General features: G+C 35.6%; 1 protein-coding gene across 1 annotated transcript in view; it reads left to right on the top strand.

The window, feature by feature from the left end:
* Positions 1 to 1,664: 1,664 nt before the first annotated feature.
* The window catches only part of LOC143228540 (uncharacterized), a 62,738-nt gene continuing 43,134 nt past the window's right edge, over positions 1,665 to 21,268 (top strand). Inside the window, exon 1 of the mRNA XM_076459783.1 lies at positions 1,665 to 1,919. Within this exon, the coding sequence (XP_076315898.1) occupies positions 1,828 to 1,919 (92 nt within the window). The 5' untranslated portion in view covers positions 1,665 to 1,827. The remainder of the gene's footprint in view (positions 1,920 to 21,268) is intronic.

Below are 21,268 nucleotides of genomic sequence, written 5' to 3' on the forward strand. Positions count from 1 at the left end.
ACAATGACTTTTATCTCTTCGCTTAGCAACAAAAGTGTAACCTAATGTTGTTAGTCTATGTACTGAAAATACAAAACGAAATCTACAGACGTATTAATACTAGAAATAAACAACCTTATGTGTTGTGTTTATTTCGCTTTCGGAGCGTTCACTAAAACACAAACAGAAACCGACAGCACATAAAGCTACTAACTTTTAACATCTTTCGTTTTCTGTCTTTTTTTAATTTATTAGATAATTAAAATCAATCAGAACGGAAACAATCAACAGTGAATGCCACTGAAGCTTATGACGTCATTACTATAAATGTGAGGGAACCTGTGTGTTTGTGTGTTTTTCTTATAGCAAAGCCACATCGGGCTATTTGCTCAGCCCACCGAGGGGAATCGAACCCCTGATTTTAGCGTTGTAAATCCGGAGACATACCGCTGTACTAGCGGGGGGCGTGAGGGAACCATTGCGCTAGAATAAAACTACAATTATCATTAAAGTAAGGGTTAACTAACAAGTCTTGTGCTCGCTTTAATATCAGATTTTTAGAGATTTTTTAACGTAGTTTTAATTCGAAATGTTTCAGTAGTAAGTACGTGGTAATTTTTAATTTAATTTTTTATATCTCTCTAGATGGCCAGCACTGTTTAGTGTGTTTTCTTATAGCAAAGCCACATCAGGCTATCTGCTGAGCCCAACGAGGGAAATCGAACCCCTGATTTTAGCGTTGTAAATTCGTAGACCTATCGCTGTACTAGCGGGGAACCAGAACTGTTTAACATAAGCAATCGAAAAAAAAAAAAGAATAAAAGGTTGGATTGCTTTGTTTATTTTGAATTTCGCGCAAAGCTACACGAGTACTATCTGCGCTAGCCGTCCTTAATATAGTAGTGTAAAACTAGAGGGAAGGCAGCTAGTCATCACCACCCACCGCCAACTCTTGGGTTACTCTTTTACCAACGAATAGTGGGATTTACTGTGACATTATAACGTCCCCTGGCTGAAAGAGCGAGCATGCTTAGTGTGATGGGGATTCGAACACGCGACCCTCGGATTACGAGTCGAGTGCCTTAACCAACTGGCCATGCCGGGCCAAAAAGGTTGAATGGAGAGAAACAAGTGAAAAAGGAAATCCAGTCTTCTATTTCTATGTGTTCAACCCGTTAATAATGTGTTTCAAGGTCAATAGCTGATGCCCATTAATCCATATATTATCATCTTATAGTTCAATGACATGAAGTGACCAAGATAAGCAACTCCACAGAGGGCGCTTTACACACTCAGCCTGCCTCTTCTTAGGATTTGAACATCGCTACAAAACTTTATTTTTTGTTCACACATATTCCAGTCCCAGGTATATGTGTTATGTAATTACCTTATAAAGTTCTTGACTTAAGAAGTTTTAGTGTGGAAAGTGGTTCTTTTAATATACGATGGTGGAAATAAAACGTTATTTGAACATGGTAAAACTAGCCAGCTTGTTACCACGGTTACCGTGTTTATATAACTTGTCTTCTAGAGACGGTATGAAAAGTACTTTAAAAATATTTGATTTATTAAAAGTTTATAGAAATAAATCCTCATCTTACTCGACAGGGCACCCCTACTGCGTTGGAGTGGTTTTATCCAACTCTTTCTACTAAATCCTGCGCAAGCAGCGTGAGGCTACGGCTTTGGAGAAGAAAGAAAAACACTTAACATAGCGTAATTCGCGTACTGATCGAGAGAGGGGGCTACGTCGATTCCACCAAGAAGTAAAAGAACTGACAAAGTGTACCGTGATAGCGGTCGGACTTTTGGTGCTACTGATAAAACTTTAAGACTGTGGAATCAACAATGATTATTTCTAAAGATCTCTTCATACTGGGAGACGAGTACTTGACCATGCCTAGAAAGGACAAGTGTGAAGACAAAACTCCTGTCAGCAGGTAAGGGCTAATTCACTGACAGGAATGGAGAAATTTAACTTGTTACTATAAAAGTGAATTATAATCATATTAATCATCTTGTAAACACTCATTAAATAAATCCGTGTTAAATAAATTCACACTTCCGATGTGAACCTTTGTCCATTAAACTATTAATCTAACACTAGAGAGACCTCTTAGTTTACACACTTTCGATATGAACCTTTGTCCATTAAGATATTAATTTAATACTAGACAGACTTCTTAGTTTACACACTTCCGATGTGAACCTTTGTCCATTAAACTACTAATCTAACACTAGACAGACCTTTTAGTTTGCACACTTTCGATATGAACCTTTGTCTTATAAAAATACTAATTTAACATTAGACAGACCTCTTAGTTGACACACTTCCGATGTTTTCTAGTTCTCTTGAGCCACTTTTAGTATCTGAGTGTATTTTCATTGTCTGAATACCGAGTGTATTCAGTTTTCAGGTTCCATAAGAACCACGTGTTTTATTGAAAGCTCAGTATGTTTTTGAAGTTAAAAGTTCCCTTCCTTTGCTTTTCGTATTTTCTAACGATTATATTTTATTTCTAACCACAGTATTTTTTTTTATAATAAGGTGTCAGTCTCGTAACCCTGTGACCTTTTGATAAAGGATACACGTGAAACTTGTGATGATATTACAGTATTGCTTTCTGTTGAACTTGCTACTAGAACAAGTGGAATATAGTTAACTCGTATATCGCTGAAAGATTCAAATAAATAAAGTACCTTTGCTTAGACCCACTTAATTAACGCTTTAGGTCTTTGTTTTAGAAAATGGTGTAGTAGTAATATAGAGTATTAGAAATTGATTTAAAAGAAACGTGTATCCATGTGATAGATTCTGTTTGCCCTATTTTGGGAGTGACTGCTGCTACCATCTACTGTCCAAACTAATCTTCAAGGTGTTTCTCACCGCTATTACTTTTGGGTCACCCTATATAATAACCATTTTCAATTGTTGTAACTTGCTCCCAGTGGCACAGCTGTATATCTGCGGACTTACAATTCTAGAGATCGAGTTTCGATACCTGTGGAGGGTAGAGCACAGATATCTCACTGCGTAGTTTGTGTTTAAACCACAAACAAAGTTATAAGTCGGACAGATATAGTCCAACGTTCTTGCACATTTTCCGTTAAATCAGGCTTTTTACAACATCTGAAGAGCACACTTTGGTTTAAACACTAGAAATGGATTGATGAGGGAAAAACGAAGTTTAATAATGGAAATTAAGACTGTTGATAAGACATTTTATTTACGTTTTATTTACAGATTCGAACGTTTCGGAATGACTTGTACATTTCGTCGTTTACAAAAATGTATGTAACAATTAATTCAAACCCTAAGAAATAAGCAATCCTTTATACGATGAGCTCTTTGACAGAAGTGCAAATTAACTCATTCTCTGATGTATAAGAAAACTTTGTACTGACCTTTAATTACTCTTTGTGACACAATAACGCCCGCCATAATTACTTCATTTTATACGTGTTTAAAAACCATTTTTGAATATCGTGACCCATCTGAGCTGAAATATTAGGGTCATTTTTATGTTTTAGCATAACTACTGCCTAAGTTGACCTTGTAAAAACCAATCGCTCTAGAAAGACCACGTCAAGGTTAGAAAAACCGCTGACCTACATTTCATGAAGGTCGACTGTCGAATAATGTTATTTGTCAGAATTCTGATGGTTGGCTGTTTGTCGTCAAAGGAAGAATAACATGCTAGTCACTTGTTCTTAGATTAACAAGTATGAGTTTTATATATCAACAATAATTCCACACACACACGTAACACCGCTTTTTGACGTATCAGTTATAGTGGATTAATAGTAGAAACTTTTATCTATGTACAGGTTGAGACAAAAGTAACGATAAAGTTGTTTGATTTAGAAAATAGTTTATGAAACAATAATTCGATTCCTTTTAATTATATTAATAGTATTTTGAATAAGATCCTGTTTATAGTTCCAGCTTTATTGTTGTATATTTCTCATTGTGTTAGAGATTAGGATATCAGTTATCATTGCCCTTATGTTCGGACAGAGTGTTGAGTACTGAATATTTATCTTTGTCCTATCTAGGTTAAAGTGTACAATATTAGTTCTTTGTCATTATCCGAGGTTAAAGAGTAAAGTATTAGTTATTTGTCTTTATTCTAGGTTAAAGAGTACAATATTAGTTCTTTGTCATTATCCGAGGTTAAAGAGTAAAGTATTAGTTATTTGTCTTTATTCTAGGTTAAAGAGTACAGTATTAGTTGCTTGTCTTTATTCTAGGTTAAAGAGTACAGTATTAGTTGTTTGTCTTTATTCTAGGTTAAAGAGTACAGTATTGGTTGTTTGTTCTTCTCCTTATCCTGTGATAAATGGAAGGACGTTAACTCTTTTGTACTTGACCTTATCCTAAGATAAAGAACAGTGTTTGTTTATCACTAACCTTGACCTAGGATGAAATAAAAATGTCTCTGGTTTTCTCGAGGTTATCTTGTAACAAACCATCACGTTTATCAGCTATTTCAAAGTAACGGCTGAGACGTTGTATATGTATTGCATCAATAAAGTTGAGATAGAAAACAGAACTATATTTAATAGAGTGTGTAACATAATTAGATATCAGTTAGCATCTTATATAGATGGATTTTAATCCTATAATAGAGTGTATAATCTAACTAGATATCAGTTAGCATCTTATATATATGGATGTTAATCATATAATAGCGTGTGTAATCTAACTAGATATCAGTTAGCATCTTATATATATGGATGTTAATCATATAATAGCGTGTGTAGTCTAAATAGATATTAGTCAGCATCTTATATATATGGATGATAATCCTATAATAGCGTGTGTAATCTAACTAGATATTAGTCAGCACATTATATAGATGGATGTTAATCCTATAATAGAGTGTATAATCTAACTAGATATCAGTTAGCATCTTATATATATGGATGTTAATCATATAATAGCGTGTGTAATCTAAATAGATATTAGTTAGCATCTTATATATATGGATGTTAATCATATAATAGCGTGTGTAATCTAAATAGATATTAGTTAGCATCTTATATATATGGATGTTAATCATATAATAGCGTGTGTAATCTAAATAGATATTAGTTAGCATCTTATATATATGGATGATAATCCTATAATAGCGTGTGTAATCTAAATAGATATTAGTCAGCACATTATATAGATGGATGTTAATCCTATAATAGAGTGGGTAATCTAACTAGATATCAGTCAGCATCTTATATAGATGAATGTTGTTTTATAATAGAGTGTATAATTTAACTAGATTTCAGTCAGCATCTTATATAGTTGGATGCTAATCCTATAATACAGCGTGTAATCTAACTAGATATTAGTTAGCATCTTATATAAATGGATGTTGTTTTATAATAGAGTGTGTAATCTAACTAGATATCAGTTAGAATCTTATACAGATGCATGTTGACCCTGTAATACAGCGTGTTATCTAATTAGATGTTGAAGGACAATCGAAACTAGATTATATTGTTATTGTGTAACTATCTTTTTGTTTCTGGTAGTTTAGCTCAGCTGTTGATTGTTTTGTTTCTTAACGTGTTTGGAAATTTAGTGAAGGGTTTTTGTTTCCTTTTATGCTGCTTGATGTTTGGACATATGACTGTAAATTTGATTCGAACCAGAGTAGGGCAAGATTACTGAGATGGAATGTTCGGTATTCGAAAGATTACCTTAAGCTTACTATACTGATGTGACAGCCCACGAATAAAGAGTGACTGTACTAATGTGACCTTCAAAATCTTCATGTTACAGTCACTACTAGGAAAGTGCTGTGACATTGACCTCTGGTGAAATTCTGTAATCTATTTCCGTTGTTATCTACTGTGGTTGACTAGAAAGTTGGAATACCACGTGGGTAAAACCACATCTTCCTGAGTCACTGAGGAAATTTTCAATTAACTCTTCGTTGCGTGATTTCTGGGAAACTTCTTGTCGCCCACGTGCTTCATCTCGGAAGTACTTAACACGTGTCACAAAACCGGCTTCTCTGTGGACATTATTTGGGAAGATACAGCAAGGTTTTTATATAAACTTTCACTTCGTAATTTAACCAACGTGAATGTTTTCTAGAAAATGAATCGTTCTTTTCACCTCTAACCACATCCTTACGTCAGATGTTGCCATCACATTGGGAAACAGAAAGTATCTTTACAACAGAAATCGAATATCAAATGCGAATTCCTGAGAAACACCACGTACTATCAAAAACTTGTTACGTCAATAAACAGTTCTATTACGAAACCTTTGTTTAATCCTATATACATATAAAGCCTAACCTTCATTTTACCGCCCCCCCCCCCGAGGGAGGACGAGGGTATTGCAATCGGGTTGATGTGTTTGTCTGTCCCTCTGTGTCTTGAAAATGGATCGATGTACATAAATATTTTGCACAAGGTGGGAAGTCAGTATGGGACAGATCTCCCCCAGATGTGGTCATGATCCGGATTCTCGATCACTCTCTAGCATTTTTTATAATGGATAAATAGGACATTTATGTGGTATGGACACATTAAGGTTCAGACATCTGACCACAAGAGAGTAAATGATCCAGGTTTGAAAGTATACAGCTTGTCTAGTTGAAAAATACACGAAAATAAATCACTAGTATCTACGTACAAAAATGGAATTATTGTGTAAGTTAGATACGCTGTAAACCACCATACATTTATTGTGTAAGTTAGATACACTGTAGAACACCACACATTTATTGTGTCAGTTAGATACACTGTAGAACACCACACATTTATTGTGTAAGTTAGATACATTGTAAGACACCATACCTTTATTGTATTTAGATACACTGTGAAACACAAGTATATGTAGTGGTGGTTTTGTTAAAAAGTCGCCAGACAGTATATGTAGTGGTGGTTTTGTTAAAACATCACCAGACAGTATATGTAGTGATGGTTTTGTTAAAAAGTCACCAGACAGTATATGTAGTGGTGATTTTGTTAAAAAGTCGCCAGACAGTATATGTAGTGGTGGTTTTGTTAAAAAGTCGCCAGACAGTATATGTATTGATGGTTTTGTTAAAACGTCGCCAGACAGTATATGTAGTAGTGGTTTTGTTAAAACGTCATCAGACAGTATATGTTGTGGTTTGTTTTGTTAAAAAGTCACCAGACAGTATATGTAGTAGTGGTTTTGTTGTAAAGTTACCAGACAGTATATGTAGTAGTGGTTTTCTTAAAAAGTTACCAGATAGTATTTGTGGTAATATAAAAGTCGTATGTGTGTAGTGTTACAATAAAAACAATATACTATTAATTAAATGTCAGCGGCATCTTTATATGTGCATACATATATGTATATATTTATATGTTGTTTTCCTAAACCGATAAAGTGACCTCTGTGTGGTATTACACAACCAGCCTTGTACAGTGCATCTGCTCTTGTGGTTCCAAACAGGTTTTCTTCCACTCCTCACTGTGATCCGACGATCAAAATTACGTTTTAAAAACTGACACTGACTCTAAATGCCAGTATTTTGATATGATTTACTCGGATAGATAAACTCCTATTGGTTCCCGGCCGGCGGATAGTAGTTGCTGGCGGTTATTCGACCTTGAAAAATTCTGTTGGCTAACTGGCGACTGTAGTGGTCTAGTGTGGTGATGGTGGGAGAGAAAGAAAGGGTTAAACATCACTGATGCCAGAGGGTGGTTTTTACTTAACCCTAAAAGTATCACTGGATCCAAGTAAATGGACACAATTTAGAAAAGGTTGTTCAGTAGTATTATCAGTGAGTTTACGTAGGTGAATTGAATGTACTTTCCACGTGTCTTAATGAAAGGTAACAAGTGTTCTGATGAATAACACGTAACACGAAATAAAACAAACATACATGACCCGGATCTTTAACTGAGTTTAATTTGCCGGTAAAAATGCCAGTCACGTGTTTTAAGTAATTGTCACATCTGATTGTTAGATAGATTTGAGAGCATGCGAATTTTAACAAAGCAAGACTATTCTTAAAGAACCAGTCACTTATTGTGATCAACCTATTGAAGAACCAATGAGTCAATTATTGCGTTCAACCTATTAAACAACCAGTCTGTTATTGTGAACAACTCATTGAAGAACCAATTAGTCAGTCATTGTGATCAACCTATTAAAGAATCAGTCAGTCATTATGTTCAATCTATTAAACAATCAGTCAGTCATTGTGATCAACCCATTGAGAAACCAATCAGTCAGTCATTGTGTTCAACCCATTGAAGAACCAGCCACTCAGTCATTGTGATCAACCCTTTGGAGAACCAGCCACTCAGTCATTGTGATCAACCTATTAAAGAATCAGTCAGTCATTGTGATCAACCTATTAAAGAACTAATCAATCATTGTGATCAACCTATTAAAGAACCAATCAGGCAGTCATTGTGGTCAACCTATTGAAGAACCAATCAGGTAGTCATTGTGTTCAACATATTAAACAATCAGTTTGTCATTGTGATCAACCATTTGAAGAACCCATCAGTCAGTCAATGTGATCAACCTATTAAACAACTAGTCAGTTATTATGTTCAACCTGATCTATGGAAATCTATTAGAATATATTGCGTTCTCTTAATCTTAGCTCACTTCGTACGGTTTATTAAGCTTAGGCAAATCATATATTTTACTTTAGGTTTTAAATACAAGTCTGAAGGTGCTCGAAGCGGCTTATAATTAGAATATCGAGCTATGGATCAGAAAGTTGGAGGTTCGAGCCTGCAGCATACTACTGAACACGTTGTGCACTATCAACCGTAAACATGGGACAGTCAGTTCCGCTTTTAGATTAAGAGTAGACGTGTACGCAGCGAGTGTTTCTTATTAATTGTCTTTTTTTCTGGTCTTTTGTCAAAATATCCGAAACCTTTAATTCTTTAGCCGTCTTTGTTTTGTGAAAATATTTTTTAAAAGGGGGCGAGACTAGACGGATACACTAACTTCCAGTATTTTCGACGTTTCCAAAATTTCCCTGGTGGTATATCTTTGAAATTACTACGCTGAAATCAGGGGTTCGATTCCCCTCTGTGGACACAGCAGTTTGCCCGATGTGGCTCTGCTATAAGAAAACTCCCAACCACACGTTTCCAAAACCACACAAAAACGTTGTGCCATACAAAATTTATCTTCAGGATTTCATAGGTGTTACGTAAACCGTGAGCAACACTTGAGAGCGACAAATAGATATGATGACTACAGATTGTAGTAAGTGATGCTTCAAAGGTAGACGTTTTCTTTTACGTTTAAACCAATAATACGGGTTAGTCAAATCAACTCACGATATAATTAGTAATGTTGGATAAGATATTCTGGTGTTCTCGCTTTACGTTTCAAGATTTGGGGCAGGCACCTAATTTAGATTCTGTGCTGAGGAATGTGTTTGGCGTATTACCATTGTTTATATTTGTTGCTAAAGAAAAAAGAGTACGTATTGGTTTTTAGGGCTCACGCCATCGGTACTACAGTTTGGAGTGCTATACTGTTAGATGTCCAGAAATGAAACCCAATTTAGATAAGATATTCAGGGGAAGACAGAATAACTAATAACTTATTTCAGCTATAAATTAGCTTGTATTTCTAATTGTAATATAACTGCCGTGCAAAAACACTGAATTAACATGAAAACGTGTTATTTCTACAAACCAAGTTTTCTCATTGGGTGTGATGGGTTTTAGGCGTACCTATTTATGTATTTATCAAGATCTATGACTTTCTAAAATAATACAAGAACTTATCCTTGTTTGGTTGAATTTCACGCAAAGCTATACGAGGACTATCTGTGCTAGCCGTCCCTAAATTAGCAGTGTAAGACTAGAGGTATGGCAGCTAGTCATCACTACCCACTGCCAACTCTTGGGCTACTCTTTTGCCAACGACTAGTGGGATTGACCGTCACATTATAACGTCCCCACGGTAAGCTAACGATATTTATAAAATGTCAGAGAAAGTCGCATGAAGCACTATTTAAAGATAATATTTATTATACCGTCTCTCTAGGGTAAGAATGTTTAAGCGTCACCAAGATGACCCATTGTGGTTTGTACGTGCGTAAATGTACCATCGGTAATACCAGTAAGAGATTCTGAGGAGTATAAGTCGGATCTTGGTGGGTCGTGCTCATCGATATTTAGTTTTAGAGGTTGGTTAATTGTCGTGGGGCTGATGTCTGTAATAGTTAACAAGTAAACTCGCTTTGTTTTCGTCATTGATGTATGTAGTTTGTGTTCAAAACGCGTTTGTTGTTGGTTGTTTCTCTTGTAAACGTTTTGGATTCATTCTAGAAAGCTGTGTGACTTTGTGCTTAGTAACAACCAAACCAAACTAAATCTGATCGGTTGGTTTATAAACGACACAATGAGTTTTGCTTGATAATAGAAATTAAATATCAGTTTGAAAGTTAAATAGCTAAGTTTACATATAAGACAACCCACTTTACTGATTTTTAGAAATTAGAGGCCTGGCACGGCCAGGTGGTTAAGGCGTTCGACTCTTAATCTGAGGGTAGCGGGTTCAAATCCCCGTCGCACCAAACATGCTCGCCTTTTCAGCCGTGAGTCCGTTATAATGTGACGGTCAATCCCACTATTCGTTGGTAAAAGAGTAGCCCAAGAGTTGGCGGTGGGTGGCGATGACTAGCTGCCTTTAGCTGTCTTACACTGCTAAATTAGGGACGGCTAGCTGAGATAGCCCTCGTGTAGCTTTGCGCGAAACTCAAAATAAAATAAAACAAGCTTCTAATGGCAAGAACAGTTACAAGTACGTTACGTATAGTACGGTTTATATTTGAATATCGTTTTCTTTGAAAGCGTCTGCAATTTTTTCATTCCAGTGATGAGTGTTTGTTTTAGTGTTAAGGTGTTTTTGTTTTAATTTAGAAGTCTTTTAATCACCTTGATTTTAGCAATTGTGAAATCAAATGCCTGCTAGGACTAAACCATGTGATTTTCACGGTACACGGCTGTTGGTGTTCGTTTCAAAATTCCATCTAACATTACATGTTAAGTTATGCCTGTCTTTGGGTCAGGAGAGGGGGTGAACGACCTCGCAATGTGTAGGGCACGAGGTGCGTACCAGAGCTGTGGGTCACTAGTACCATCCACTGACTGTGAAGCATTGTTCTTCCACCCCGAGGGGGATAGGCTATATATCGTTGGTGTTCGGGAACTTCAAACGACATAAACTGTACAGAAGCTTTATGACCATTTTAAACAACGGTTGACGTCATAGAGCACGTGTGGAGTCTTTATTACAAGAAGCAAATATTGTCAAGTTAGGTCAATCACTTGTGTCCCTTGAAAAACGACTGTGTCGTGATTATGAGTTTTAGAAGCGTTACTTTAATTCTTTTTTAATAGCAGTCCTATACGATGAATATCGAACCTTTATTTAAGTTTCAGCTTTACAGTTCCACTTATTTCTACGTCTACAGAGATTTCAGACTGCACGTGACTCGAGATCGGTAAATATCTTCTGCAGCAGTAACTCAACTGGTCATTAAATCACCCAACCTAGCCTCCAAATGGTGCGCAAGGAGCGTGCGCATAGCTGAGAGGTCAACGAACCTGTGTTATCAAGAGCTAGCAAATAAGGCAAGTTGAAGAGGTATGAGAGGGGGAATCAAGTCTTTTGTGATTGGTTATAATGTTGACTTTATGGAGCAGGGGGTTCAAGGCCGTTGAAATGTATCAATAAAGTTAAACATTCTCTAAACTATTCCATGTCACGTGACAACTTTCCAGAAACATTACGTAATCATTTGTTCGCATCACTTTACGTGGTTTTAAGCACAAAGATAGCGAAACACTCGACAACATTACAAATACAGACAACACTTGACAACATTACGCATGCAATGGGCAATTTTTAGCAGAAACTTCTAGAAGGAACTTGGTCTTCTATTTTTCAGAATATATTCGCTATAAATCTTGTGTCAATATTCTCATTATTCTTAGAGCTTCACGTTTCTTTGTCTTTCCATGAATATTTCAGTTCTTTTGGCTGAGGCAATGAATATTCATCACCAAGTAAGCTGATTCGCTGAGTCTATGAATGTAATGTCACATGGTTTCATCACCAAGTAAGCTGATTCGCTGAGTCTATGAATGTAGTGTCACGTGGTTTCATCAGCTAGTGAGTTAATTGGCTGAGTATATGAATATAGTGTCACACGGTTTCATCACCAAGGGAGCTAATTAGCTGAGTCTATGAATATAGTACCACATGGTTTCATGACCAAGTGAGCTGATTGGTTGAGTCTATGAATATAGTGTCGCATGGTTTCATCACCAAGTGTGCTGATTGTTTAGGACTATATGGAGATACGAAAAGTTGTATGTAAAGTTATGGAAAATAGAAAATTTCTTTATTTTTTATAAAGTTCCCCTGATGTCACTCAGCAATCCCTTGTCGTCGTGTTTCTAGTTAAAGTAATTAAAAATCAACTTATTTGTTGTTAAACAAGTCAGCGATTTCTTTTAACTTTATATCCTTGTTTTCCATCATTAAAATCACTCAATCCAACCACTCACGTCGCCACCGAAGGAACAATATGATAGTCCAACATCAAGACAGTTATTTTCCGATAATAAGAGCTGATGAATTATATTCCATATATATATATATATACGATATTTTACGTAAAACACTCTAATACTGTTAAAGATTCAAATTAACAATTCAAATGCGGCACGTGGATTTAACGAATAAAAAAATATCCATGTTTCTTTTTAAAATGTAAAGATACCGGTTCATAGCCAGTTTGTATAAAGTAAATTTTTGATATCAAATATGTATATATCTATATAAAGATGGATCAAGATGTCCATATATATGAATTTTTAATGTAACTTTAAAAGACGTGTTTTCGTGGGACGAACTACTCACATACTGAGTGGAATGTGTCCACGACCTGAATGTTTGTTTATATCTGACACACACACGCACATGTGTGTCAGTGATGTGTATGAGTATGGTGGGGTCAATGCCCTCGTTCTGCGAGGAGCCCTGAAAGCCTCGCCAGTTATTGCGCGAACAGGTTTGCTGGTAACATTACTCCTTAGCCTTCGGGGTCGTGGAGGGTTTTTGATGTCAAAAACTAACCCTAAAAGTAACTGAAGTTGCCAGAGCAGTGCTAAGCACTGTATGTTTGTTGTCAAGCGCAAAGTTGCACAATGGGCTATCTATGCTGTGCCCACCACGGATGTCGAAACCCTTCAGGTTCACCACTATGTCACTGAGGAACTTTCCCATTGTTAAAAAATACCCAGTAAGCACAGTGGGGTCGATAACCATTGATGTCATCCACCCCCACCCACAGATATGATCGATTCGAACGTTTGTAATGTTAATACTCAAATTAACAACAAGTATTTCTTTTGTTCAATACTTATCCACGTATTGGAAAAGTTTATGTCTTTGACTGTTACAAACCTAAGAAAAGAAACAAAAAACAACTGCTCAGACAAAATAATAAACATTATTCATGCCAAGCAATAATTAGTAGAATTATTATAACAGTGACATTAATTTAATTAATTGAGTGTTGTTAGCGATACTGTAAACAATGAAATCATGGGCTATAAACAGTAGACGAAAAGGTGGTTTATATTGGCTCTACGACTAGCGTGGCGGTAAACCGTATAGACCACATTGTTTAAAACCAATTATACTTTCTGTAAAACGTATAAATTGTAATAAAATGTTTAAATTTATGTCAATATATTGATAACTACTTAGAGAAGTCGAGGCACCTGGACTTTGGTGAAACTGTCTTGTCAGTTCTCAACCTATACGCTTGTGAAACTGTCTTATCAGTTCTCACTGTATATATTTGTTTAGGAACTGACTCTGCTGTTGTTTTTATAACATGAAGTGTTTCATACGTACAATACAAGAAGTATGCGTAGGCACGTTCCATCACAACTTTTGATCCGGTAATAATGTGCCCTTTTGAATGAGGAACAGATACTTATGTATGACAATCATAGAAAGTCTCTGTTTCAGCTTTGAATTCAGTGTTTACGGCAAACGTAAATGCCCTCCCCAAACTTAAATTTGATCTATTTCTCAGCTTATTGATTATTTTAGATGTTATTGTACACTTATCCTTTAACTGCAACGTCCATATCTTTGAAACCAGCTAACTAGAAAGTCACGTGGTTTCTATGGTCGACAGTCGGATCTCTTAGCTAATAATCGATGTCCAGGATAGAAGTATATTAATCTTATAAAAGGAGAGGACGTGAACTAACTACAAATAACAACCACTACACGAATTAACGAATGTTTTTCAAAATGTGCGTTATCAGTCTCGTGACTAGGGTTAAGATATCTTAGTGATTAAATATAGATGACCAGATGTGACCGAAAATCCTCTCATATTAGTAAAGATATTTACAATTAAATCCTCCCATTTCTTTCTCTCTACTTATGTAAATGAAAAAAAAAAAAGTTTTGTTTTATCCATCATGTAATATAACAAAGTAGAATCATTTGCTACGTATTATTTAGCACTGACCCTCTCTCCAAATTAAATCCACTCTCCAAACCCTGGAGCCATGGATGCGGTATAAAAGTGACGGCCAAATCTCTTTTTTTTTTGTCTTGAAAAAGAAGCCGAAGAGTTGGCGGTTGGTGTTATTTTCTAACTGCCTTTCCTCTAGTCTATCATTTCAAAGTTAGGAACGTCTAGCGCAGGTATTTCTCTGATATACGTATTGTGAAAACTCTGATAAATAAAACCCGAATGATTATTTATAATAAGGTTAATGTTTCATTATCTTATTATTTACCGCGAAAATGTCTCCGCTGTTACAGCGGTAAGTCTACGGATTTACAATGCTAAAATCAGGGGTTTGATCCCCCTCAGTGGACTCAGCAGATAGCCTGATGTGGCTTTGCTATAAAAAAAACACACACACGCCACGACAATTTCAAAGATGGCGTAACAGTTTAAAAAGATGAAGCCACAGAATAGAACATTGTTATTAAAACGTGATTGTTTTCACCAATTTCCAAATAAAAACTTTTGTTCAACTATTGCTCCAGTTTACACCCAAGTTAACGACCGTTTTGTTGTATGTTTGTTTCTAGACGTTTGTTCAAAGCTACACTAGAACTATCTGCGCTAGCCGCCCTAAATTTAGAAATGACAGACTACAGGGAAGACAGCTAGTCAACATCACACCCCCCCAACTTTTCGGCTACTCCTTTACTAACGAAAAGTGTTATTGATCTTCACATGATAACGTGCCTACGACTAAAAGAGCGAGCATGTTCGACGAGGGAATTTGAGCCCGCGACTCTCAGACCAAGCCAGGCCCGATCTGCTTAATGGAAAAAAACAAAACAACTTTGTTTTCTTAATCTACAATTTTTTTGCACCGGAAAAAATAAATTACACTTAAAGCTAGAACAAGAAAAAACGATCTAAATATTAAAAACTGTAGTGTGACAAGTAATAAAGCATTCATCTCAGATTTATTTGTATCTATGATAACGTATATGAGATGTAAGTGACCATTAAAACTCGACAGTTTGAGCTGTATGCAACTATATCGAATTGTGGTTTCGAAAACTGCTGATGTAAGATTATTTATCGTTGTCCCCGCTCGCTATCAGAAGAAAGCTTTTACCTACTAACAGTACAATGAACCTTGTTAAGTGTCACAGTAGACATGTTGAATGGAGCGGGTTTCTTTTTTTCTTCTGTCTTTTTTTTTTTTTTTTTACTTCGGGTGAAATGCTAGTTTCCAGATCGCCAGGCCATACCTCAAAGAATAGTTGATATTTACAACATATAGAGTTAGCCGATGTATACGCGACACTTGCTGTTTTTCCCACCAGTGGCACAGCAGCATGTCTGTGGACTCACCCCACTAGAAACCGGGTTTCGATATCCGAGGTGGGCAGAGCACAGATAGTCCATTGTGTAGTTTTATGGTTAATTATAAAAAGTGAAACTTGCTGTTTTAATTAGTATTGTTACAGCTACGACTCGCTTTTGTGTAGAAATATAATGTTTAACTTCACATCATAAATGTTTCCTTTTATTGAGTGTCCTCATATTTTAATTTCGAGTTGGGAAGGACTAGTCATCGTCCTACGTGTAACTTATACAAATATTTATGTAACTTATTCTTTGAAATCGTTTTTGTAACGAAGAGACAACTAAAGATTAGTAGGTCCGAACTAGCATCTCCACTTACGTCAGAATGTTGAACTGCTAACACAAGTACATTAAATAAGATATTTCGTTTGTTTCGTCCTTTAAAGGTATAAAGTATAGACCCTTGTGACCACGATCACAAAGATACTTTTAAAAAAGTCATTTCTAGTATGGAATCTTTAACGATTACAACAATACTGAAAATCTGACTGGAATAGTAGTCCTTTGTCAGTTCCACAGCTCATGTGGGAGGCTTTCCTGTAGCGATCGATACTAGATAAACTCCAGAGATGCTATCACAATGTTTACTTTAGTCGTTACCTGTTTGAACCAGGTCGACTCGAGCTTAACCATTCACGTGACGTCAGATGCATGGCTTTTGTTGTAAACCAACTTCGATTCTATCCAACAATGGAAAGAATAAAAAAAAACAAAAACGATTCTTTCCGAAAGTGTTTCCTCCCACGAAGAGAAACTGGGTTAACTAATCGGTCATCGACCTTAGGGGCCTTATTTACAACAAGAATCGGTTCTTGTTTAATTCAAGGAACGTGAGGCGGGTGTAAAAATTCTGGAATAGAGCTATTTGCAGTAAAAATATTGGAATCCAGTCCAATTAACTCTTCTCATCGGAGTTCCTGAAGACTCACACGACTTTGACCTTATATCACGGAATCATTCAAACACTGCTAGCCAAGTAAACATAGAAGACAACAGTTCTAGATGGAATATCTCACATAGTGGGAGCATAAAATGACTGTTAAAGTTTTATAGTGAAACAAAGTACTAGAGGACAGGAGGTTTTGTTTGGGAGACCTTATAGTGGAGATACTAGAAGACAAAAAGTCTTAGTTGGAAGACCTTATAGTGGAGATAATGGAAGACAGAAAGTCTTAGTTGGAAGACCTTATAGTGGAGATACTAGAAGACAGAGAGCCTTGGTTGGAAGACCTAATAGATATTAGAAGAAAGAAAACCTTGGTTGGAAGACCTTATAGTGGAGATACTAGAAGACAGAAAACCTTGGTGGAAGACCTAATAGTGGAGATACTAGAAGACAGAGAGCCTTGGTTGGAAGACCTAATAGATATTAGAAGAAAGAAAACCTTGGTTGGAAGACCTAATAGTGGAGATACTAGAAGACAGAAAACTTTGGTGGAAGACCTAATAGTGGAGATACTAGAAGACAGAAAGCATTGGATGGAAGACCTAATAGTGGAGATACTAGAAGACAGAAAACCTTGGTTGGAAGACCTAATAAATATTAGAAGAAAGAAAACCTTGGTTGGAAGACCTTATAGTGGAGATACTAGAAGACAGAAAACCTTGGTGGAAGACCTAATAGTGGAGATACTAGAAGACAGAAAACCTTGGTGGAAGACCTTATAGTGGGGATACTAGAAGATAGAAAGAAGACAAACAGTCTTGGATAGTGGAAAACCTTTGGAAGACCAAACAGTGGAGATAGTAGAAGACAGAAAGCCTTGGTTGGAAGACCTAATAGTGGAGATACTAGAAGACAGAAAGCCTTGGTTAGAAGACCTAATAGTGGTGATACTAGAAGACAAAAAGTCTTGGTTGGAATACCTTATAGTGGAGATACTAGAAGACAGAAAGCCTTGGTTGGAAGACCTTATAGTAGAGATACTAGAAGACAGAAAGCCTTGGTTGGAAGACCTTATAGTAGAGATACTAGAAGACAGAAAGCCTTGGTTGGAAGACCTAATAGTGGTGATACTAGAAGACAAAAAGCCTTGGTTGGAAGACCTTATAGTAGAGATAGTAGAAGACAAAAAGCCTTGGTTGGAAGACCTTATAGTAGAGATAGTAGAAGACAGAAAGCCTTGGTTGGAAGACCTTATAGTAGAGATACTAGAAGACAGAAAGCCTTGGTTGGAAGACCTTATAGTGGAGATACTAGAAGACAGAAAGCCTTGGTTGGAAGACCTAATAGTGGAGATACTAAAGACAGCAAGTCTTAGTTGGAAGATCTTATGGTGGAGATACTAAAGACAGCAAGTCTTGGTTGGAAGACCTTATGGTGGAGATATTAGAAGACAGCAAGTCTTGGTTGGAAAACTTCATTGTGAAAGCATTACAATATTATTCAAGCGAAGTTTATAGTGGAGGTACTTGGTCTCATAGAGAAATCATTGTATACAGGTTAGATTCACTTTATATTACAGGCACTGGAAGCCAAAATATCTTCGTTGAAGGACCTTATGTAGTAAGAGTGTAAGAACTCATCTATTTACTGTGAATTAGGATCTTAAACATTGCTGGAAACTTTTTAATGTTTTGATATCGCGTTGAACCTCAGTAACTCTAGGGGCAGCAGCATCCTCCGCTAATCCTTCATCAATCTTCTTTTGAGAACATAACTGTAATTCGTACAAGTGCTACCAGAAGAACACGTCGATAGTGATTGTGTTATAGGAGAGACCTTTTTGAACGGTGGTTTCAGATGTTGAGATGTTAATGTACGGGCTTGAGCTTTTCATTAAAGCTGACCAATGGGAGCAGGTAGCGAAGATGCCTCAAGGGTTTGTATGTGGTATTCTGGAAACTGTCGTTACTTCTTTGTTCACACGTAGTCAGTCGTTAGTTGAGGTGTATTCTTCCAATAAAGACAAGATGTGAGAAATCTGCTGATGGCGTTTTGACCTTATGTTGCTGGAATAAAGTTTCTAATATTTACGTATTTATACAACATTGAAATCAGCGCAATCGGGTTTAACTTGTTGATTATTCCACTTAGAAACTTTCTTTGACATGTCGTAAACATGACAGGCTGAGGTCAGGTCATATACCTGACCAGTGAGCAGTAAAAGGTTTTGATTGTTACTCTAAAGTTAGGAGAAAACAAAAACTGGAAGTAGTTTAATGCAGCTGTTTTTCTTATTGTTTTGGGTTAAGCATAGTGGGCTATTTGTGCTTTGCGCATCATAAATATTGAAATCCGGTTTTTAGAGTTGTAAAACCACAGACATACTGCTAAGCCGCTAGGAGGCGTAATTCATCGGACTTTTGTCTTTCTTGATAGCAATTTAGGTGTTTTTCTCTTCCTATAGACTTTGTCATAAGCTTCGTTATGGTAATCTCAGTGACGACCCCAGTAATTCTAATTGCCAGACTGACACTAATTTAATGTTATCTTGAACCAACGTAATTATTTCCATAAACTTTAGTGTGGGATAAATCAATTTCCACCGATAAAATACACTTGAGATCTGACATCAGCTGTGACGTATTAATATAAAAACCGTTTTTGTTGTTCGAAAACCCGTGTATACTTTTAAGTAACATGAAGTTTCTTAGGCTAAATAAGATATTATAAACAACTGCACTAAAACTGCCAGACATTTTTATAGTTTGTTTGTAAAGATAGGAAAGTAAAACATGAATATTCAGTTTCAGTAAAATTAAAAGTATATTTAGTATAAGTTTTTTCACGAGCTCAGTTATTTGGGTTATAACAAAACTACGAACAATTACGACGATATGACAAACATTTTGCAGCAAAGTAAGAAAAAGGAACTGGTGTTGTCAAGAAGCGTTTAACAAATGAAAACAAGAATTTATTACGTCATAGAGACACACTTATTAACGTTTAACCCTACTAACACTTGTTTACTACTATTAACACTAAACACAATATATTCAGGCAGTACTATCACTCGTAACAAAATATATTCATAAATATTAACATTTGTTTACTACTATTAACACTAGAAACACTATATTTGATCAGTACTATCACTCTTAACACGATATATTCATATATATTAACATGTATTTGCTACTACTAATATTTCAAACAAAATATATTTGGTAAGTACAACCACGCGTAACACAATATATATTATCATATATATTATCACTTGTTTACTATCATTAATACTTCAAACACAATGTATTTCGTCAGTACTATTACCCATAATACAATATAATCACATGTATTAACATTTCAAACATAATATATATAGTCTGCACCATCACTCGTAACACAATATATTCATATATATTAACGCTCGTTTACTACTAGTAACACTTGAAACACTATATTTGGTCCATGCTGTCAGTCGTAATAAAATATATTCATATATATATTAACAATTGTTTACTACTATTAACACTAAACACAATATATTTAGACAGTACTATCACTCGTAAAACATTAAATTCATATATATTAACACTTCAAGCACAATAGATTTGGCTCAATACTACCACTCCTAACACAATATATTTATATATATTAACACTTGAAACACAATATATTTGGTCAGTACTGTCAGTCGTAACGCAATATATTCATATATGTTAACACCTGTTTATTACTGTTAAGACATCAAACGCAAGTATACTTCGTCAATACTACCATTCCTAATGCAATATATTCACATATATTAACGCCTGTTTACTACTATTAACACTTCCAACACAATATATTTAGTCAGTACTATCACTCGTAAAATAATATATATTAACACTTGTTTACTACTATTAACTCTTCAAACACAATATATTTGATCAGTACTGTCAGTCGTAACACAATATATTCATATGTATTGACACTTGTTCACTACTGTTATTATTTCAAACACAATATATTTGGACTGCACTATCACTCGTAACACAACATATTCATATATATTAACACTTTAAACACAGTATATTTGGTTAGTACTGTCAGTGGCAACACAATATAGTCACATATATTAACACTTGTTTACTACTATTAACATTTAAAACACAATATATTTGGTGAGTACCACCACTCATAACACAATATATTTATATATATATTAACAGTTGTTTACAACTATTGAGACATCAAACACAATATATTTGATCAGTATTAGTACGTTCACTTGTAACACAATATATTCATTTATATTAACACCTGTTTACCACCATTAACACTTCAAAAACAATATAGTTAATCAGTACTACCATACGTAACACAATATATTCATAGATATTAACACTTGTTTACTGCTAATAACATTTCAACCAAAATATATTTGGTCAGTACAATCATCGTTACACAATATATTCATATATATATTAACACTTGTTTACAATTATTAAAACTTCAAACA

The sequence above is a fragment of the Tachypleus tridentatus genome, chromosome 10 (genome assembly GCF_004210375.1).
Source record: "Tachypleus tridentatus isolate NWPU-2018 chromosome 10, ASM421037v1, whole genome shotgun sequence".
Classification (NCBI taxonomy): Eukaryota; Metazoa; Arthropoda; class Merostomata; order Xiphosura; family Limulidae; genus Tachypleus; species Tachypleus tridentatus.